This window comes from Polypterus senegalus, chromosome 4, assembly GCF_016835505.1.
Source record: "Polypterus senegalus isolate Bchr_013 chromosome 4, ASM1683550v1, whole genome shotgun sequence".
NCBI classification, from domain to species: domain Eukaryota; kingdom Metazoa; phylum Chordata; class Cladistia; order Polypteriformes; family Polypteridae; genus Polypterus; species Polypterus senegalus.
In genome coordinates this window covers 66,481,388-66,499,850 of record NC_053157.1, presented here as the reverse complement: position 1 = coordinate 66,499,850, position 18,463 = coordinate 66,481,388, and the positions used below count along the sequence as shown (strand labels likewise).

General features: G+C 41.3%; 1 protein-coding gene across 2 annotated transcripts in view; it reads left to right on the top strand.

Moving 5' to 3' along the window:
* The window catches only part of LOC120527411, a 183,769-nt gene that overhangs the window by 54,629 nt on the left and 110,677 nt on the right, over positions 1–18,463 (top strand). For both annotated transcript variants that reach the window (XM_039750795.1, XM_039750794.1), the window contains 2 exons: positions 3,628–3,808; positions 12,270–12,425. In XM_039750795.1, the coding sequence (XP_039606729.1) occupies positions 3,628–3,808; positions 12,270–12,425 (337 nt within the window). The remainder of the gene's footprint in view (positions 1–3,627; positions 3,809–12,269; positions 12,426–18,463) is intronic.

Below are 18,463 nucleotides of genomic sequence, written 5' to 3'. Positions count from 1 at the left end.
GAATGTCATAGGGATATGGTAGTGGGTGGCATTTATGAGTTTAGAAGTTTGACAGCTTGGGGAAAGAACATGTTCTAGGACCTGGCTGTGCTGGTCCTAATGCTGCGGTGTCTTCTACCTGATGTCAATCAGTATGTGTAATGGTTGAGAAAACATCTTCCACGATGGCAGAGGCTCCATGTTGACAGCGTGCCTAAAAAATGTCTTGGGAAGAAGGAGGCTCCTATAATCCTCTCAGCTGTTCTTACTATATGCTGCAGTTCATGGGCTTTGCTATTCCCAAACCACACAGTGATACAGATTATCTGGACACACTCTAAAGTTCCTCTGTAAAAGGTATTAAAAATGGGATGTGGCAAACCGATTCGCTTCAGTTTCAGCAGAGAAAAAAAGGCATTGTTGTGCCTTCTGACAGAGTTGATTGTCTAGTAGAGGTCATCAGAAATATACATCCAAATAATCACTATCGTCACAAACTTGACAATGACATTGGACTCAGACTTGGCACTGCAGTCATGGGTGAGCAGTGTGAACAGTAATGGTCACAGCACGCAGCCTTGGGAGGCACCTGTCCTCAGACTGATTGTGTTCCATGTTCTCCTGCCAGTGCATACCAACTGTGACCTCTCCATCAAAAAGTCTAGAATCCAATTACACAGTGAAATGTCAAAGCCCAGCAAAATTTCCTCACCAACTGCTGGGAAAAGATTGTGTTAAACGCTGAGCTGAAATCAAGAAACAGCATTCTGACATACATATCTCTGGTATAAGACTCCTACAGCATCTCAACAGTACATACTGCTCAAAAAAAATTAAGGAACATATTTTAATCACAGTATAGCATCAAGACAATGAAATGTCTTGGATATTGATCTGATCAGTTAAGTAGCAGAGAGGGTTGTTAATCTGTTTCAGCTGCTTGGGTGTTAATGAAATTAAAAACGGGTGCACTAGATGGGCAACAGTGAGACAACCTCCAAAACAGGAATGGTTTAATAGGTAGAGGCCACTGACATGTTTCCCTCCTTCCCTTTTCTGACTGTTTTTTCACTAGTTTTGCATTTGGGTACGGTCATTGTCACTACTGGTAGCATGATGTGATACCTGGACCCTACGGAGGTTGCAGAGGTAGTCCAACTTCTCCAGGATGGCACATCAATTCGTGCCATTGCCGGAATGTTTTCTGTGTCTCCCAGCACAGTCTCAAGGGCATGGAGGAGATTCCAGGAAACCGGCAGTTACTCTAGAAGAGCTGGACAGGGCCGTAGAAGGTCCTTAACCAATCAACAGGACCGGTGTCTACTCCTTTGGGCAAGGAGGAACAGGATGGGCACTGCCAGAGCTCTACAAAATGACCTCCAGCAGGTCACTGGTGTGAACGTCTCTGACCAAACAATCAGAAAAAGACTTCATGAGGGTGGCTGAGGGCCTGACGTCCTCTAGTGGACCCTGTACTCACTGCCCGGCTTCGTGGAGCTCGATTGGCATTTGCCATAGAATACCAGAATTGGCATGTCCACCACTGGCGCCCTGTGCTTTTCACAGATGAGAGAAGGTTCACCCTGAGCACATGTGACAGACATGAAAGGGTCTGGAGAGGCCGTGGAGAACATTATGCTGCCTGTAACATTGTTCAGCGTGACTGGTTTGGTGGTGGGTCAGTGATGGTCTGGGGAGACATATCTATGGAAAGAGACACACACCTCTACAGGCTAGACAACGGCACCTTGACATTAGGTATCGGGTTGAAATCCTTGAACCCGTTGTCGGACCCTACGCTGGCGCAGTGGGTCCAGGGTTCCTGCTGGTGCACGACAATGCCTGGCCTCATGTGGTAAGAGTATGCAGGCAGTTCCTGGTAGAGTGAAGGAATTGATCCCATTTACTGCCCCCCCATGCTCGCCTGACCTAAATCTAATAGAATGTCTCTGGGACATCATGTTTCGGTCCAGGAACTCAGTGATGCCCTGGTCCAGATCTGGGAGAAGATCCCCCTGGACACCATCCGTTGTCTCATTAGAAACGTGCCCCGATGTTGTCAGGCAGGCATACAAGCACGTGGGGGCCATACAAACTACTGAGTATGATTTGCAGTTGCTGCAATGAAATTTCAGGAAAATAAATTACCTCGCCGCATAATTTTTTCACTTTGATTTTCAGGGTGTTTGAATATACCCCTTTGTAGGTTGATAATTTTAATTGTCAAAAACATTTCAAATAATTTCTACCCTTTAACAATTATGGGGAATTGTGGTGGAAGTCAGCCATACATGGAGTACACTCTAGCTGTATATATCTTAAGCACTTGTTAATTCCACTTAAAATTTTTCATAGATCCCACTTAATCTCGTTTGAAACTGTTCATAATGTATCTAGGGAAAGATTCAACTTGCAAGCGTTGCCATTTACCTCCAGAATCACTAGGCCATATGTTTTGGGAGTGCACTAAATCAGCATCATTTTGGACAAAAATCTATTTATCAAACAGCCCTGGCATCTTATTCACTGTTAACCTGTTAACAACTATATTTGGTGTACTCCCAGATTTCCTCAAAAGCTGATAATGACAAGTTCATTATAATAGCCCTATACTGCACTACTAACATGTAGATTTACTCTGCTTTACTGTAAGGATCTGACTCACCTTTTATAGCTCAGTGTATATCTGACATTTTATATTGACATTAGAAAAACTCGAATTCGCTCTTGAAGGATCTGTCCAACTTAAAAAAAAAAAAAAAATAAAAAAAATAACAAATTGCAAGACATCAAATGTTCATAGGGTTATTGGAGTTTTTGCATTATTTCTGCCTCCTCTCTTTCCCTTTGAAGGGTTTTGAAATCTTACATAGATTTAGCTTTATCTGTTTTTACTTTGTAAGCTTCTATGATGTTCTTTCATGGTTGGTTTTAAAGTAATTTATGATATTTATTAACTAAGTTCAAGAAATGTTATCTACTTGAGTTGTACTTTCTTCAAATAAACTTAGTTAAAAATAATCCTACAACACGTTAATGGGTTTCAGATGCATTATTTGAGATGGCCAATCTAAAACCTTCTATTTCTTTCTTTTCAGCCATTACTTTGTTGATTTACTGTCATTTTCAAGTTGCAAGGTCCACTTTCGGTTGTATGCAAATACACAAATTTTTTTTTAGAGAAAGTAAGATCATACATTAAAACAACAAAATATAAAAATGAGCAGTGCATTTCAACCATATATGATAGTATTTTTCAAATTACTCTTTTCATTGTTAAAAGTAAAATCACTATTCACATCTGATTTTAGATCTGAGAATTCCAAATGAAAAACCTAATGAAAAACCTATTTCTTTTTGAACAAGCCTTCTAAAGCTTTCTTTTTCTTCTACAGAACCCAGTAAGATTCCTTGTGTAGTATTATGATACTACTACTTGAAGTTTGCTCTCATATCTGTTGTTTTTTGTCCTTGTATAAGTTAGTACTGAATAGAAGTTAAACTGGTTGATGCTGCACAAACTAAAGTTGTTCTTATAATGTAGTAATCAAGAATGCAACTTTGGGATCCTTCCTCAGCATGTATTAGTTCACCAACTTTACACAGTAAACAAAATGAGCCAAGTTTTTTGTATGTTTGTTTTTGTAGATAAACAAAATTCATTAAGTTGGGCACAGCTGGAAGAGGAAATTTCTGCAACAACTTGTGTAACCCATGATCCACCAGAAACAGAAGGACCCCATTCACCAGTTCATTTGGATGGAGTATTGAAACCTAGATATGAACATATTCTCACCTTGCCCCAAAATGATCATTTGAACACACACAAGTAAGTACATATGACTCTGTTCATTCAGTTTTTATTACATTTTTTTTTTGTTTGACATAGAATGTTAAAGTTTTTTCCCTGAATTTAAAGGTTTTTGTTTCCTCTTTAAAAAAAAAAAAATGAAGGTTAAATTGTATTGTAAATTTAAAAAATGTTTTGTGTTTTAAATACTTGGGCTATGAAGCATTATTGTAATCAAAGTGAATAGTTTTAACTCCAGTGTTCTCCCCAGAAATTTTTTCCAGCTGGGTGGCATGAAAAAGCCGGACGGGACAGGGAAATTTGATGGTGGGGAATATTTAAATGTGCACTATTTTTATTAATTATTATTAATTATTTTCCAATGCTTAATATGACTTACTTTTTTAAGGTTTGACACTTGTGCCAAAATATTTTTTATTAAATTTAAGAAGTATCCAATTCAGGATCCTTAAACCAAGAGGCGCAAGTATTGTCGCTGTTGGGAAGAAAAGTGAAAACAATGGAAAAAAAAATATTGGAAACCTAATGAAGAAAAATTTTTAAAGATTCTTCAAAGCCAACTTGCATATGCATAAGGTGTCTTCAGTTAAATATTTATTCTTCTTTTCCTCCTAGAGGCCCAGTTGTCTGCAGCTTTCCCATTATCAAAGTCCCCTTGATCTGGGCCCTCCAAGGAGATCAGCATGAGATTATTTTGCGTGCTTTGATTCATGTGATTTCTCAAACATGTCTTGATCCTTTTAAGGGCAAAAAAACCCATTTCACATTCAGCTGTGCTCACTGGGATCACTAGCCCAATATGAGCTAATTTGGCTAAATTTGGAAATGACTCTTTGAGCTCTGATGTCGTTGCCATTTTTAGTAAAATCTGTTTTGGACTGAAGTCCTTTGTATGATTGACTTCTGATCATTTTTGACGCAACTGTTCATTCTTGCCTGCTACTTTCATATTTTAAAATTGGAGGGCTACCATTTTTGGAGTAATGATCAAAAAGAATTTCAGCAGACTGACTTGAATTGTGAGTTTCTGCATTGAAAACTTTTGAAAACCTGGAAATAATTGGCATGTCAGGGAATCTAGGTGCTTGACAACTGTCTCTAGGTATGTATCATATATTGCAGTTTTGAATTACATTACATCACTCTGTGTATAAACAATGCAGAGATCTGACCATTCTTCTGCCAGACAATGATGAAGGCTTTGAAAATATCTCCCAGGAGTGTCTTTCAACTCCATGATGGACAATTTTGTGGCGAGCAAAACTGGCTCAATTTCGGTAAGATTTACATCTTGCCTTTGCCAAGCCTTAGATAAGTTGGACAACAAAGGTAATACGTCTGAAAGCATCATCAAAGAGTAAACAAAATTGTATGTTTTAATACATCTGCTTAATCCTTTAGCTGTGATGTAATTTCGTTCAGTGGCCTCTTTTTTCAAAGCTGCTATGACACTCATCATACACAGCCATAGTGACTGTACTGCAAAGTCATGAGACAGCCATCTAGTGTTGCTGGCCATTTTCATCTTAATTTGGTGAATGTTCAGAATATTTTGAATTTCCCTTAAACCAGCCATTCTAACTGAAGAATTTTGGAAGAAATAAAACAGCTGCTTTAAGATGTTGTTCAGTTTTGTTAAATAAGATACAGCAGCTGCTGCTTGGGCACTTGCAAGGGCCAATCAGTGGTTTACACAATGGCAGTTGACCAAGAGTCCAGATGTTTTATCTTTAAGCAGTTTTGCCACACCTTTCTGTTTCCCAATAATAACAGCCACTCCATCTGACCCTAGTCCAACCAAATTAGCAGTTTTCAAGCCTAGTGTGTCCATAGTCTCACTCAGTGTTTTGGTTATAGTCTCCACTTTGCCATCAATCATATTGCGGGTTGATACAAAACTAACTCAGACCTCTTTAGTGACCTGGCAAACATATTACAACTGAGATATCAGTGGTTTCATCACACAGAACACTGAAAAATTTTCAGGGTGTATATTTGTCAATATGTTAGACTTTATTTCTGATGCTAAGACATCCAGCAGCTCTTGCATTATTCTTTCAGAAGTGCAATGTGCATTTTTACCAACATTGAGATGTTGTAAAAAGGAACAACCCATGGCTTCATGGCAAAGGCTGTGAATACTTATGTACATGTGGTTTCTCAATTTTTTTATTTTTAATACATTTGCAAAGATCTCTGGAGAGATCTTAAAATGGCTGTTTACCGACGCTTCCCATCCAACCTGATGGAGCTTGAGAGGTGCTGCAAAGAGGAATGAGCGAAACTGGCCAAGGATAGGTGTGCCAAGCTTGTGGCATCATATTCAAAAAGACTTGAGGCTGTACTTGCTGCCAAAGGTGCATCGACAAAATATTGAGCAAAGGCTGTGAATACTTATGTACATATGATTTCTCAGTTTTTTTATTTTTAATAAATTTGCAAAAACCTCAAGTAAACTTTTTTCATGTTGTCATTATGGGGTGTTGTGTGTAGAATTCTGAGGGAAAAAATGAATTTAATCCATTTTGGAATAAGGCTGTAACATAACAAATGTGGAAAAAGTGATGCGCTGTGAATACTTTCTGGGTGCACTGTATATATTGGTTTGCTACGTACTGAACAAGAGGAGAGCAGCTGTACGCTTAGCAGTACTACACAGACTGCACTCACACTGAGAACAGAGACGTCACTTCCTGACGCCGTTTTCCTGATATCTGATAGGTTGGTTCCACTAGTCTTTTTTTTTTTTTTTTTTTTAATTTTATCAGTCCTTCTCTCGGCTGCCCACCTCCACAACCTCTTTCCTTGTGAATTGCTGCTCTGCTCCCGCTATTAGCATGTACAGCTCCCTCACGCCCGCCCACCTTTCCATACTCCTTGCTACTGTATTAAGCTGCTCTGTCCCTGCTGTTACCATGTACAGCCCCCTCTTATAAGCCCACCTCCCCATGCTCTTTGCTTATGAACTCCGCTCCGCCTCGTCCACGCTATTAGCTTGTTCAGCATCAAGTGATGCGCAACATCCCGCCCTGCACCTCTCCCCTCGCCATTTGCAATTCTGCTTTTAAAATATTTGTCCACCTGCCCGCTCGTCCCTTGCCATCTCTGCAGATCATTAGATCTGCCTGTGCCTGTAGATCTCCGGCTGTCATCTCTCAATGAACTCATAAATATTTAAATTTAAAATAATTCCTAGACGTATTTATATTTAAAAAATACAAATTCAGCATTTTTAAATTCATATAGGCAGTTGCTAATCATACATTTATTTGCCTTGTTCATGAAGAATATTAAGCTTTGACTTGGAAAAAGTCATAATAAGTTTGCTTGAGAGAACAGAAGTATAGAATTTGAGAACATTTTTAAAACATGTTTCATTATTGGTTAAGGAGAATACAGGCCCTTAAAAAAGTTTCTTAGTTCAAACTCAACTTTATTGTTGGGTAGTTGTTCAAATGCTTACTGAAGGGGGATGGTGGGCACAAGACTGACTATTTAGCATGGCTGAATCCTGTAATATTGAACTTTGCTTTTCCATGGCAATGTGTTTCCCTGGGACACGCCTGTGTTGAAGTGATGTCGCCAACCCGTACATGCTGGCAGCTGCCAATTAATAAACCCAAAATCCAGTTGAAGTGTGTGGCACTATGTTCTAAGTCTAGATGATAGTTGTTCTGATTATGTTATACTATACTACTGTGGAACCTGCCCAGTCGGGACGCCTTGAAGAAGGAAGGACCAGGAGAGAGAAAATACCTCCACTGGTCCAAGAGAGGGCAGCTTCCCTTGTCTGCATCAGTTCCTCAGAATCAGAGCTTAGAAGCTCAACCCTGTTGGAGCTTGTGGCCACTGTCAGGGGTCACCCAGAGGGTGATGACAGAGCCCTGGACAGCAGCACTTTTGCCACACTCTGAAGTTCTGCAGGAAGATCATTACGGAGCACATCCAGGGCATTATAAAATGGGCTGCCTCACTCCAGTCGTGGAGCTGGAGTTGGGAAGAACAGGACAGAGCTTGCAAGGAGAGGAGTAGAGGCAGCAAAAGAGTTGGGAAGAGTTGAAAGGACTGCGAGCAATTGCAGCTGTTAATGCATTGTGTGGTGGTGTAAAAGCAAGAGAAAGAAATAAGTGTGTGTGTTTTTGGACATTTGGTGTCTGTCTGTGTTCAGGGGCTGAACTTCTACATAGTGTAGTATTAATGCAAGTTGGGAAATGCTCTTATGTGTGGGAAAATATTATTCTATAGAATTTGTCTTTAGGAGTGTATTAAAAATATGTGTACAGAATATATTATGAGGCAACCAGCTTGTATACATCTGGTTATGCTGGAGAGCAGGTAATCTAAAGGTAAAATTGGGTACCAAATTGAACAATGGAAACCAGAGCTTTCTTAAGTCTTTGAGAACTCTTGTTAAAAATAAACAGTAATTCGAAGTTGTTGTACCACTATTTAGTGTCTATTCAAATGATAATGTTAGCTGTTCACTTTTTTTTTTTTAATTCTTATTTTTGTATTTTATTATTCTCTCTGGAGTAGGGTTGCCTTATGTACTTCTGCCAGGTATCTCGATAGGGAAGGGCACAGTGCAAGTTACATCCAAACTAGTTTCACACTAGTTTTGACTGCATTTATGTAATGATTGAAGACAATGACTTTTATTTGTATGAATCATTATTCTTGTAGTGTATTTCTGTAGCAGAAATATTATGGGAGTATTGTTCGAAAGTAAAATAAATATTTTATCCTGTAAACAAAGCCTTGTCATGATTCTAAAATTTACTTTTACTTTTTGTACTCAAGTACTTTTGAAACCATATACTTTTTTTACTTTTACTCAAGGGTTTTTCACTGAAATACCTCTTAACATCAGTGAAAGTAAAAATATGATGATGCACTTTGACTTTTTCTCCCATGTAATTTCCAAGTACTTTTTTTTAGCTCTAGCAGTTAGAGGGAGGCATGTTTAGTTTGATCTGCAACGGTGAGCAATTTAACTTGTCAAAAGGGTGGGGTTTTTTTTTTTATAAATATAAAGAAGTCTAAGAAGTTTTGTAAATAGCATGCTTTGTTTCCAAATGTCTAGTAGTTTGGAATATTTCATACTTCTCTAGTACCTTGCTGCAGATAATGCATAATACGTCGCTGACCATGCTTGACAGTAAAAGTACACCTATATCAAAAAATGGGTTGTATGTCCACTTAACTTTCTTGTTAGCTTAAAATCTTTTAGACAAATCTTTTGAATTTGATAGATAGACTCTTCGTTCCTAGGCATTTGAGGACTTAAAGTTTTCTGAACTGGAGTGAGCTCTAATTAACGTGTTAATTTGTCACACTCGTTTTAAATTTTAATCTGCATATGAATGACTTGGACTGTTTCATTGCTCACAATGGGGGAAAAGCAAAATTGCATTTTGACTAGGAGCAGAAATTAAAGTAGTATCTAGTATCCAACAAATACAATTAATTACTGGAAAAGAGGAAGTCATCCATGGTCATACCAAGATTCTTGATAGTGCTGAGGAAGTATCTGTGGATGGATCAGTGGAAACTAAGTAGAAGATATTTGACTTGTAAAGGTCAACTTAAAGGTATGATCAATCTTCCACAGTGAGCTCTAAGTGTTTTTGTTAGGAATGTTTTCCAAATCGCCAGTTTCTCCGTCTTATTTTGAGGTGATGTTAACTCCTAAGAATTAAGCTTACATGAATTTTCCGTAGTTTTTTGTATGAACTACACAATTCCCTGTAATGGTTAATTCTTAAAAGTCAGCAGGCCCATTGACATGCTGGGCATAGAAAATGGAAGTTGTCTTGTATTTTAGACATTATTGTAAACATTTCTTTCCCTTCAAAAAATTTGGTAAAATTCTACTGAAAGTACGTAACTGCAACTCTGAAATCGCCCAACAGCATCTTTGTAGAGCAATTGGCGCACCTGTGAAAAGTTGTGTCTTGAGATATATGTCTGCATACACTGTGACAAGCACATTACTTTCAGAGAAGGCTAGGTATTTTGGTCTCTAGTTATGCAGTAGTTTCATATTTGGGCACCCTATAAAAAAATAATGAAGGAATGACCTTTCGGAGAGCCAATTAAGCCCTGAATTGACTGTCTAAACCAAGCAGAGGTTAAACTATACAAGTGTAAGTAAGGGGTTCTCCCCATTTGCATAGTCATCAGGTAAAATGAGCATGGGTGTAGCTCTGCCTCATCCTCTGTTTCATCTGCAGATTTTTGAGATCAGGGCTTAGATTACCACAAAGTAAACAGATCATCAGGAAAAGGATTTGAACTACTATAGAATAAACAAATAATCAATCATTTACTCAGAGAAACTGATAATATTTGCAGCGTTATTGAAACAGCAAGGCCAAAATCATTTACCACCAAACCAGGAGTACCGTTTTGATAGTAATAATGCTGACATTTTGTCCCAAATAGAGAGTTTGATATTGAATGAATAATTGCCTTATCAAGAGGGTTTGGATGTATTTGATGACAAGTTAAAAACAAATATATTTTCTTTGCATTTACTGACACACATACGTCTGCATTTTTATAAATGCTATTCATGAGTAGCATTCTGGGGGCTCTGTTCAATGGAGGGTTAAGAGTGGTGATAGACAGTGACCTACAAAAAACATTGCATTCCACAATCCAGTAATTCAGTACAATATACATTTGACAAATTTGCTTAGTGTTACGACTGGGCACCACATAATTCTAATATAGTTGTACAATTTTATTAACATTGCTAACACAAATTATTCTACACCATGAGATCTGAAATGCAAAGCACACAGAGCCAATGAAATACAAGAATTGTATGGAGGACATATTCTGTGGTGTGTATGTATGCAGATTTCCCTCCACTCAGACACACTCTATTCGTGTTCTGTTTGGAGTTTCGGTCATCTTTGGTCTCAGTACAAAGGGAGAAGGAAATGTGTGAATTGCAGGCAGGAAACTCCTTGGTAGTGCAAGAAATGTCTCATTCTGGACAGGAGCAGTCTTGAACATTGGGACATGTAAATCCTTTTCAGATTTTCTGATGCAAGATATAAATGTATAATTCATTGTGTTTTGAGTGAAAAATAAAGTGTGATTTTGAGAAACATCCTGAGAGCATCTTTCCGATTTTATTTTCACAAAACTGTTTTATTAGTCAATGTTTTATATTTTTTCAATGAATAACTGAAAATTTGATAGGAATTTTATCAGTTTTTGCCCTTTTGATACTACTAACTTGGCTGTACTCGTCATTTTTTAAAAGTACAACTTCTGCTGAGAAAAAAAAATGATATATAATCCACATAAACATGGTAAAATTAAATTTTTTATGTAATAAACTGTCTTCAAAAACATTGAAAACACTAAAAAAAATGATAAAACCTTTGGCAGCTGAATTTGCCAGTATACGCAAATATTAACCTTCTGTTTTTCTGGCTCCAAAGTTGTGCACTGGGAACTTGCTGGTAGGGAGACTAGATTCATATTCAGTTAAACAGGCAATTAATTTTGGCAGGCTGTGTGCAGTCTTTTTCGTACAGTGAGAGTATTAGTCACTTAAATGCATTTTGTGGTGTTTTCTCTTAGTGTATTTCCTTAAAATATGATTTCAATACAGTTTTTTTACTGATCTCCATATGTACCGTACATTAAATGTGCCAGTAGAAGCTTCTCATTTCTTAATATAATTAGAGCATGCCAGTTTCCATAATTACAGTTTTGTAACAATTTATTTGCAGTCAGACGTACAGTACAAACTGAACAATAAATGTGTAAATGTCCGTTAGAGCCATGTTTTTTTCCATACTGAAATCCAGAAGTTTCTAGGCGTCATAGATCTATCCTTTAAGCCAAGGCATTTCAGGATCATCACCCCTTCCTCACCGCAAAACATTCTAATCGGCTATAAAACTGATACATCTTAACCACTGTACTAAAGTGTGATGATAACATACGTTCCTTATGTTTTATGTATACAGTCTGATGTTCCCTTCATTTGTTATATCTTTTCTTTAACATTTTTGACCAAGCCAAACTTGGACTAAAATTCTTGTACACTACTGTAATTTAATATCATTAATTATTTTTAAAAATTGCTTTAAATTACTTATAGACATCTAATTCAAAGTAAATTTTTATTTTATTAGGTATTTTGCAGTACATTACAGATGTCTATGTAGAGCCATCTTTATATAATTTTGAAGCACCTTAAATGCTTTCTGGAATGTTTCAAATTGTTTGCCAGGATAGTTAATGATTTTAAAAATCATCTGCATCTCTAAACAATTAATTAACTTGCCATTAATGTCCACCTCTTCTGTGGTCCTCAAGGTGCAGTCATGTAACAGGTAAAATGTCTGGAAAGAACGAAAATCTGAGCCTTAAACATTCTATTAATTTGTTTCATGCTTAGTCTCTTTATCTTTACTTGAGTTGTGAAAATATTTAATTTTATTGTGCTTTGCAGTAATAAAAAAAAGGACAAGAAGGAGAAAAATGACAATGACACATGTCATCAAGATAATGGAGAAGAACAAGAGTCTTCATTTAAAGATCCAGTTAAACATAGAAAAGCTTCCAAGTTTTGTCAGATGTTAAAGAAAAGCAATGCCGTAATACAAAAGTAAGTATTCATACATTTGCAGCTGTTCATACAATCTTAAATTTTCATGTATTCTGTAGTTTACCATAAATAAATACATGTCAGTTTATACTGCTACTATATTGCTCTAAATCCTGCAAAAGTTCCTTTATCAACACTTATTCCAAGTAACTCAGTAACTTACAGTATACCGATGATAAGACATGTTAAGGTGAATCTAGTCATAGCTGGTCTTGTTTTTCTTTGATGCATACACTTTATCCCCATTGAGCGACATCCCAACACTTTTGGAGTTAATGATTGGTTAACAGGTACATCTACAGTTGTGCTTGAAAGTTTGTGAATCCTTTAGAATTTTCTATATTTCTGCATAAATATGACCTAAAACATCATCAGATTTTCAATCAAATCCTAAAAGTACATATAGAGAAACCAGTTAAACAAATGAGACAAAAATATTATACTTGGTCATTTATTTATTAAGGAAAGTGATCGAATATTACATATTTGTGAGTGGCAAAAGTATGTGAACCTTTGCTTTCAGTATCTGGTGTGACTAGGGAATCCATTCACGGACGGGTTTATCCATTGCTGGGAATTCAGGAATCCTGCATGGGCATCTCACATGTGAACGGTTTTAGAACGACCAACACTTATCTATACTGATAAAAGGCAAAGCCCTCACTGACTCACTCACTCACTGACTCATCACTAATTCTCCAACTACCCGTGTAGGTAGAAGGCTGAAATTTGGCAGGCTAATTTCTTACAGCTTACTTACAAAAGTTGGGCAGGTTTCATTTCGAAATTCTACGTGTAATGGTCATAACTGGAACCTATTTTTCTCCATATACTGTAATGGACGTTATCTCGACAGCCGTGGGGGGCGAAGCTGCGTGTGACATCATCACGCCTCCCACGTAATCACGTAAACTGACTGTGACCGCAGTACGTAGAAAAGAAGGAAGAGCTCCCAAAGAGCGCTGAAGAAAAACGCTGAATACTTTATTCGCGAGATACAAGTTTAATGAGAAGACACGAGGTATAAACGAGACTTTGGATCACTTTGTAACGGAGTTAAAATTGCTGTAGTGAGAAACTTTTAAGTGCCGGGTCTTAGCTAACATTAAATAAAGCCGTGGACATCGCAACATCACACAAGAGAGCAGCTCACGTGAACTGACTGAACGCAGTACAAGTGATTACTTCCATGCATCAAACCTGTTCAAAAAACGCATTACACAATTGACAAGGTAGGAAAAGAATATGCTCCGAGTTGAGCTCCACACTTACGCGGTCTTGCGGAAGCAACTTCGTCACGTTGCCACCAAATACTCACAGAAAAATCCACAAGTTAATACACACGCTGTCTCTAGAGTTTCTCCACACTCAATGTATTCCTCGCATCCCCTTTATACCCTCTGATCTCCCATTTCAATTTAGATGCCTCCAATTTCCAGTAAGGCTCTGCTGCGCGATGACAAGTAATAAGTCTCAGGAACAGACCCTACAAAACGATGCCATTGATTTCAGGCAAGATTGCTTTTCTCCTGGACAACTATACGTTGCATTCTCAAGAGTGAGCTCGCGCAGCTTCGTCATATTACAACCAGAGTGCAGCCAGAAACTTTTAAGTGCCGGGTCTTAGCTAACATTAAATAAAGCCGTGGACATCGCAACATCACACAAGAGAGCAGCTTACATGAACTGACTGAACGCAGTATGAGTGATCACTTCCATGCATCAAACCTGTTCAAAAAACGCATTACACAATTGACAAGGTGATGGCTTTATATGTCGTTTGTTTATAAAACAGCGGAGAAGCTGTGTAAAGGCTGTTTCACAAGAAACCAGCGGAGCGTCTTATATGAGCAGGCAGTCAGCTAAAGAAGGGAATCAATAAATATCTATAATCGTAATAAACAAACAAAAAATAACGTACAAGCCGCGGATTAAATAAAGGAAATGGGTACCTGAACAGTAAAGTAAGTCTCGAATAGCTACACAATAACTATAAAAATCGTAATAAATAAACAATAAAACAGTACAGAACCGCGAAGCAAGGAGAAACGATGGCCTTATATGGTGTTCGTTTCTAAAGCAGCGGAGAAGCTGTGCGAAGGCAGCTACACAAAAAAACAGCAGAGCACCACACTCTGAATGTATTCCTGGCATCACCGTTATACCCTCTGATCTCCCATTTCAATTGAAATGCCTCAAATTTCCAGTAAGGCTCTGCTTCGCGATAACAATTAATAAGTCTCAGGGACACACCCTACAAAAGGTTGCCATTGATTTGAGGCAACATTGCTTTCCTCCTGGACAAAACTATACGTTGCATTCTCAAAAGTAATCTCAGTGCACAGCTTGGTCATATTACAACCGGACTGCTGAACTGACAACGTGGTATACAAAGAGATCCTTAACAGATAGTTATTGGTATATTTTCCCTCAGTTTAAAAAGGTTTTCTTTTCTTCTTAATAAAAATTTAAAAGCAGTTCTTTGTCGCTGCAAAGCGCGGGGATTTTGCTATATACAGTATATTTTGTAAATGATGTAGAAGGACACAACATAAAGGTTTGGGGTTTTCCGGCCCCGTATATTGTAGACGATCCACAATAAAAAAAGAAAAAGCAGGTCAAAACACAAACTAAACAGTTCATATGCGCGACGCCGATTCATGGCGTCGGCGGCCATTTTATGAGGGAGAAGCCGGAAGTGGAGGAATGCTGGGAAGGAACCGTGAGAGAGGATGGGATCGATGACTTCAGGAAAAGATGGAGGAGGAAGGGCGGAAGTAACGCACTGCGGGTAAACCCGGTTTATGGTGGCAGAGCTCATTTTTTCCTAAAAGAAAGCAGAGGGAGAAAGTTAGTACCCCGCCACTGCCGGCGAATGTCTTCCCAGGTGTGTTAAGATCCTTCCGCGGTCTCCCACTCGCGCCCTTAGCCCAAGACTGTCAGGTCGGGCGAACCTAACCGAGAGGACGTGGATACGAGAGAGGGCATTGGCATTGGCCTGAAGGGTGCCCCGATGATAAGTGACGGTGAATTTATACGATTGTAAATCCAGAAACCACCTGGTGACCCGCGGATTCAACTGCTTATGTAGGGACATCCACTGAAGTGCAGCGTGATCAGTCACCAGAGTGAATTCACAACCCAGCAGGTAATAATGGAGATGGGTCACCGCCCACTTAATGGCCAAGGCCTCCCTCTCCACTGCTGCATACCGGGTCTCCCGGTCCATCAATTTCCGGCTTAAGTACATTACGGGGTGTTCAACACTGTCGACACTTTGGCTCAACATGGCGCCCTGGCCTGTGTCCGAAGCGTCGGTCTGGAGAATAAAAGGGAGCCCAAAATCGGGCGTCCTCAATACAGGTGCCGACGTTAGGGCCTTCTTTAGGTCACTGAATGCGTGTTCTGCCTTGTCGTTCCACACCACATATAAGGGAGCGAATTGGTCAAGGGTGCTGCTCTTTCGGAGAAACTGGGCACGAACCTGCCCTGCCTCTTGGTATTCGGACGGGGCCATTCCAAGATGTCTTTGATTTTTGAACACTGTGGTCTCACCTGTCCCCGTCCCACGAGGTAGCCTAAATACTTGGCCTCCTTTAAGCCAAAAAAACACTTTCGAGGGTTTATGCGGAGGCCGGCTTTAGCTAGTGTTGTGAGGACAGCAGAGACCTGCAATAGATGCTCCTCCCAGGTGCCGGAATAGATGACGATGTCATCCAGGTAGGCGGCACTATAGGACTGGTGGGGCTTCAGCACTCTATCCACCAGACGTTGAAAGGTCGCTGGGACCCCGTGCAGCCCAAATGGGAGGACCTTGTATTGCCAGTTCCCGCTAGGGGTGCTAAAGGCAGTTTTTTCTTTTGCGGATGCCGTTAAGGGAATTTGCCAATACGGGGGAGAAGCCTGTAGAGGCCTGAGGTACCTTCCGGTAGGCAAAAAGCATGAGCGGGAGGAGCTGATCCCAGTTCCTGCCGTCCGCGTCGACTACCTTGCGGAGCATCTGCTTAAGCGTCTGGTTAAACCGCTCCACCAACCCGTCAGTCAGCGGGTGATAGACAGACGCTTTCAGGTGCTTTATTCTCAGTAATTTGGCCACCTCCATGAACGTATCCGAGGTAAAGGGTGTACCCTGGTCCGTGAGGACTTCTTTGGGTATACTCACTCTGGAAAATAAACTGACTAATTCCCGTGCGATGTTTTTGGTGTTAGCGAAGCGCAGGGGAACCGCCTCCAGGTATTGGGTGGTGTAATCCACCATAATCAATATGTATTTATGGCCACGGTTTGAGGGCTCCAGGGGTCCTACTAAGTCGACCCCTATTCTATCGAAGGGGACATCGATCAGGGGTATAGGGACGAGAGGAGCGCGGTCCCTTCTAGGAATCTGGCGGGTCTGACACTCCGGACAGGATTGGCAGAAGCGCAAGACCTCCTCGTTAATCCCAGGCCAGTAAAAACAGAGCTTAATCCTCTCCAAGGTCTTTTCGGCCCCGAGGTGGGTGCCAAGGAGGTGAGCGTGAGCTAATTCGCATATCTCCCGCCGGAAGGTACGCGGAACTAGCAGCAACTTCCGCACCTCGCCCTCGTGGGTCGCCACCCGATACAGCAGATCATTCTCAAGTACAAAAAAGGGCTCACGTGGTGTGGAACCGTCGGCTTGTGAGCTGTTTGGCAGAACCACCGCATTCCGGGCAAACCGCAGGGAATCATCGTTCCACTGCTCCCTCTTAAATAAGGCCGGCATGGATCGAAATTGGTGATCCAAGCTACCCAGAGGGTCTTGTGACCTGGACACCGGAAGAGTTCCCTGGCTAGTCCCTTCACCGGCGGAGTCTTCCGGGTCAGGGTCCGTCGCCAAGGAAATGTCCCCCAAGGCGCCAGCGCCAGTAGGGCCTGCCCCAGTGCACGGCGTGGAGACCGCGGGAGGGGCGCCTTGCCCCCTCATAACCAGATCCAACGAGGCCCCGGGAGCGGTGTGTGTCTTAACACAATTTTTTTCTGACCAGTCATGTCCCAAAATCACCAGATAGGGGGGTTCGGGCAACACAGCGACCATCAACTTGGTTAACTCCCCCTTCCAGGTGATATAACATTGTGCGGAACGATACGACTTGGCCCCTCCATGCACACAAGTGACTTGTAGGTGCTGTTTCAGCCACTGTCGCGGTAACACATAACGGCGAGCCACAATGGTTATGTTGCTGCCGGAGTCGAACAAAGCCACCACCGCGTGCCCATTTAATAACACCACTCCCGTGTTCGGACTCGCCAAGGGATGCGACGGGGTACAGTACCTCTCCGTTGATGCCCAGGTGCAGTCCATCGGCTCCGCAGCGATGTTCAGGGGACAGGTTGGCAGCAGATGGCCGGTCTCGCCGCACTTGTAACAGCGGAGAGGCCGGCTTTTCTTTAGGCCTTGACGGCGCTTCCGCAGCGCGTCGAGGGGGCTCGGGGTGGCCGCCCGTCCCTGTTGGTTTCCACGAGCTGACCTTTCTGACCCCCCGACTCGGAGGACCGCGAGCTGATGCTCGAGGACTTCCAGGAGACCCGGCATGTCCTTGTATGGATGCCGCCGGACCTGCTGGGCGAGGGAACTGGGTATGGCGTTCCCTAGGCCCTCACAGGCCACCTGCTCCACTACTCTCCGGGCCTGGGGTCCCTCTGGCCATAGCCATCGCCCCATCTTGCCCCAGAATTCAAAGGCCTGTGCACGGGCAGGTTTATCTGGGTCGAACTGCCAGTTCTGCCACTCTGCCGCCTGCTGGCCCGGCGTGATGCCCTAGCGGGCCAGGATCTCCGCGGCCTCCTCCTCGGGGAGGTCATAATAGGCCCGCTGCGCGGGTTCCTTCAGGTAAGGCGCCAAAATGGATGCCCACTTGGACCGCTGCAACTCGTTCCGGGTGGCCGTCCGTTCAAATATACCCAAGTAGGTCTCGACGTTGTCCGCGTCGGTCATAGGTACCAGAGGGGGAGGCGTCGGTCTAGGCGGGTCTGGTCTCGCTCGCTGAGCCTCTGCCAACCTGGCCTTCGTAGCCTCC